General features: G+C 53.8%; 1 protein-coding gene across 1 annotated transcript; it reads left to right on the top strand.

The window, feature by feature from the left end:
- Positions 1–659: 659 nt before the first annotated feature.
- On the top strand, positions 660–1,283 carry STEHIDRAFT_53200 (uncharacterized protein; the record flags this gene model as incomplete). The annotated part of the gene is made up of 1 exon (XM_007301479.1): positions 660–1,283. A coding segment is annotated over one exon (624 nt), but the record flags the coding sequence as incomplete, so codon positions are not given.
- Positions 1,284–3,780: the final 2,497 nt, after the last annotated feature.

The raw sequence follows: 3,780 nt of genomic DNA, 5'->3' as shown, positions 1-3,780 counted from the left end.
TAGCAATTTTTCCGGGACTGATAGGACCACTTACTGCAGAGTTATGACTTTAGTTATTTCGCCAGCCAGCGGGCCGCAGGGGGCCGGATTCCGCGCCTCGGTTCCGCGCCTCTGCGTCCCGTTTAGGCAGGTAGTTTTCCAACTGTATAGTAGACCGGTAAGCGCCGGAGCGCGTCCTTTTAACTTGTGGGAAGCGTCCTTGTCTCTTTATCATTGACAGTGACGCTTCTCACAGGTGAGTCTTACTATAGATTTCGTCTCTTTCTTTTTCTATTACTTTGTGAGGGAAATATCATTGACAGTGACGCTTCTCACAGTCGTTTCTTCGAGTGCTCGATTGTCTGCGCTTCACAGGTTATGGGCCCTGCGCTTTAAATCGCCTCAGAACGTTCTGCTTAGCTCCTAATTGATCTCTGAGACTCAGATCTCTCTCTACTCGCCTCAGAACGAGTTCTCTGCTTCTCTCTCTTTGCGCTAGACTCGTCGTCATCGATATCTACTCGCTGCATTCGCCCTCTTATCGATCGGACTCATTTTGCGCCTCTTATCGACGTCTCCATCTCTTCCTTTGGACGAAAATCGCCTCTTCATCGATTAGCTTCGTTTCGCCTCCCCTTCATCGCTATCACCTCCATTCCTTTGCTATCCTATCCGGCATCATGTCCGACGACAAACGCGCCGTTGACAAGCTCAATCGCCACAACTACAGCTCCTGGGTCGACAATGCTGAAGCCGTCCTCGGTTCTAAGGGTGTTTGGGGCCAAGTAGATGGCACTGACATCGCTCCTACCCCTCCTAACGCCTCGGCCATGACCGCGTCCGAAGCGAAGGAGATGAGGGAGTGGAATCAGAGGAAGGCAAAGGCTAGTGGGGAGATTTGGTTGCTGGTTGAGGAGAACCAGAAGGCGCATATCAGGAAGGAGAAGGGAGATCCGAAGGCGATGTGGGAGAAGTTAGAGAGTGTCTTTGTGCAGAAGAAGACTGGTACGCGATTCGACGCTTATTCCGAACTCTTCTCCACTCGTCTCCAAGAGGGAGAGTCCCTCTCCGACCTCGTTGCTCGCGTCGACCTCTACATCTCCCATATCAAAGAGCGCCGCCCTGCCAAGTTCTCCCTTGACGACCTCGACTCCGAATTATCGTCCATGACACTCATCAAGGCCCTCCCGTCCGATTACAACAACTTCGTCACCTTCCTTACCCTCTCCGACGACCTCTCCCTCGACAACGTCACCCAAGCCTTCTCCAATGAGGAGCAATCCCGCAAACGTCGTGCCCTGCAGAATGAAGACACTCCTGAGCTCGCTATGGCCGCCGCTCTCAAGCCCCTTTGCTACTTCTGCGACTCTCCCTCCCACATCGTTCGTGATTGTCCCGAGATGAAGTCTGCGTCGTCATTGGCCAAGCAGATGTCGTCTGGATCGTCTACGTCGTCGTCATCGCATTCTGGAGGCCAAGGGAAGCGTGGGGGTCGTGGTAGAGGTAGAGGGAAGGGCGCGAACGCGAATGAAGCCCAAGGAGGGGCTTCTACGCCGTCGGCTGGTTCGGGAGAGACTCCCAAGGAGGAGAAAGCCGGTCATGCAAGTGCTCTTTCATCATCAGCTCGCCCCGCTTGGCTCCGTTCTCGTGCAGCCACTGACTGGAACACAGACACAGGCGCCTCTTCACACATGACCCCTCATCGCCATTGGTTCTGCTCGTACTCTCCCCACGTCGTGCCCGTTCGTTTGGCCGACGATTCAGTCATCTATTCTCAGGGGATGGGGTCTATCGAGTTCGTTCCTATTGTCAGTGGTAGAGAGTTGCGTCCTGTAGTGTTCCATGACGTCCTGCACGTTCCCAAGCTCGCCTCGAATATATTATCGTTGTTCCATCTCTCTGTGAGCAAGGGCTATGAGCTTCATATCGTCGGGCGTGACGTCGCTTTCAAGCGAGCTGGAGAGCTGCTTTTTACCGCTTCTATCGTCGATGGCAACATCGGCTATCTCAATGGGCGTACTTCCTCCTTCGGAGTTCATCATGCTCGTTTATCTTCTACTTTGCCACTCGATCTCTCTCTCTGGCACCGCCGTTTCTCTCATACCAACTACGACGCCGTTAAACGCATGCATACCCTCAAGCTCGTTGACGGTCTTACCATTTCTTCCTCCTCTACGCCCGATCCTATCTGTGAGCCTTATCTCTCTGGGAAGCAACGTCGTCATAACGTTCCAAAGACCGCTACTCGTCGCTCTCACCCTCTCGATCTCATCCATAGCGATCTCAAGGGTCCCCTCCCTCCCACCCGCAACGGGTATCGCTACTGGGTCACGTTTATCGACGATGCTGGACGTTTCAAGGCGGTTCAGTTCTTGAGGAAGAAGAGTGAGGCTTTTGGGGCTTTCAGAGTGTTCAAGGCGTATGCAGAGAAGGCGCTAGGGAGGAAGATTAAGATGTTGAGGGACGATAAGGGAGGAGAGTATATTGGGAAGGATTGGGATGCGTATTGTGCAGAGGAAGGGATTCTTCGCCAGCATACCGAGCCTAACGAACCCCATCAAAACGGCGTAGCGGAGAAGGCGAATCTCGACATGGCTCTTGCTACTACAGCGATGCTTATCGAAGCTAAGCTCCCTCCTTCGTTCTGGGATCTCGCTGTCTCCGCCTATATCCATGTCTCCAATCGCACACCTACCTCTGCTCTCAATGGCGGCATTCCCTACGTCGCTTGGAAGAAGAAGAAACCCGATGTTTCCTACTTCCGCGTCTTCGGTTGCCTCGCCTATGTGCTCGTTAGGAAGGAGAAGCGGAAGCCGTTCACTTCGCATACTCGCAAGTGTATCTTCGTTGGGTATGGAAATGGGGTGAAGGCGTGGCAGTTTTGGGACCCGGTTGAGCGTAGGATCGTCATTAGCTCTCATGCTGTGTTCGATGAACGCTTCTTCCCTGGTAACTCCACTCTGGCTATTAATCTGGTCGACGATTTATCTCCCAGTGATACTCCTGGTCCTTCTTTGGTAGAGGTGACGGATCAGGAGGGAGAATTGGACGCCTCTGGCGAGTTTATTAATCCGCCACCTCCCCTAGCTCCGCAGCACGTCGACTTAGCCCCTCCTCAGCCCCCTCATCACGTGCCACCGCCACATCCTCGTACCCCTTCGCCCCATTCATCGCTCTCTCCATCTCCCACTCCAGAACGATCACCATCTCCTCCTCCTAGACGCAATCCAGGCCGTTCTACTCGTCCAGACAAGTCTCTCAATGAGAACGCCATTCAGCAACGCAACGATCGTCCTCCTCATCGCACTCCTTCCGTCCCACCTCGCTCGCTATCTCCGGATCCTCTTCGTCTTCCTACTCCTCGATTCCAGACGCCTCCTCGGGTGGATAGGCCACTTATAGGTGACGATAGCCCTGATCCTTTGGCAGCGACTCCGGATACTCCCACTTGGAGAGAAACTCGGATTCCGGATCCTATCTTGGAGTCGGAGGATGAAGATAGCGATGCCTACGACTCTGCGCTGGTTTCGACCGGATTGGACTTTATGGGGACGGAGTATCTCACCCTCGATCAGGCCTGCGAGTTTGCCCATGCGCTGAAGACGATGTCACACGATGGAGAGCCTAGATCGTTTAAGGAGGCGATGAAACAGGAGCCGAAGGAGAGGCAGAAGTGGTGGGAAGCGGCTTTGAGCGAGATTCAGTCGTTGGTGGAGAATGGGACGTTTGAGCTGGTCGAGTTACCAAGGGGAGCGAAAGCGATAGGTAGTAGATGGGTTTTCAAGGTGAAGCGGAACGCGG

This window comes from Stereum hirsutum, assembly GCF_000264905.1.
Source record: "Stereum hirsutum FP-91666 SS1 unplaced genomic scaffold STEHIscaffold_4, whole genome shotgun sequence".
Taxonomy (NCBI): Eukaryota; Fungi; Basidiomycota; class Agaricomycetes; order Russulales; family Stereaceae; genus Stereum; species Stereum hirsutum.
Note: the sequence above shows the minus strand (reverse complement) of the source record. Positions and strands in the feature narration are given on the sequence as shown.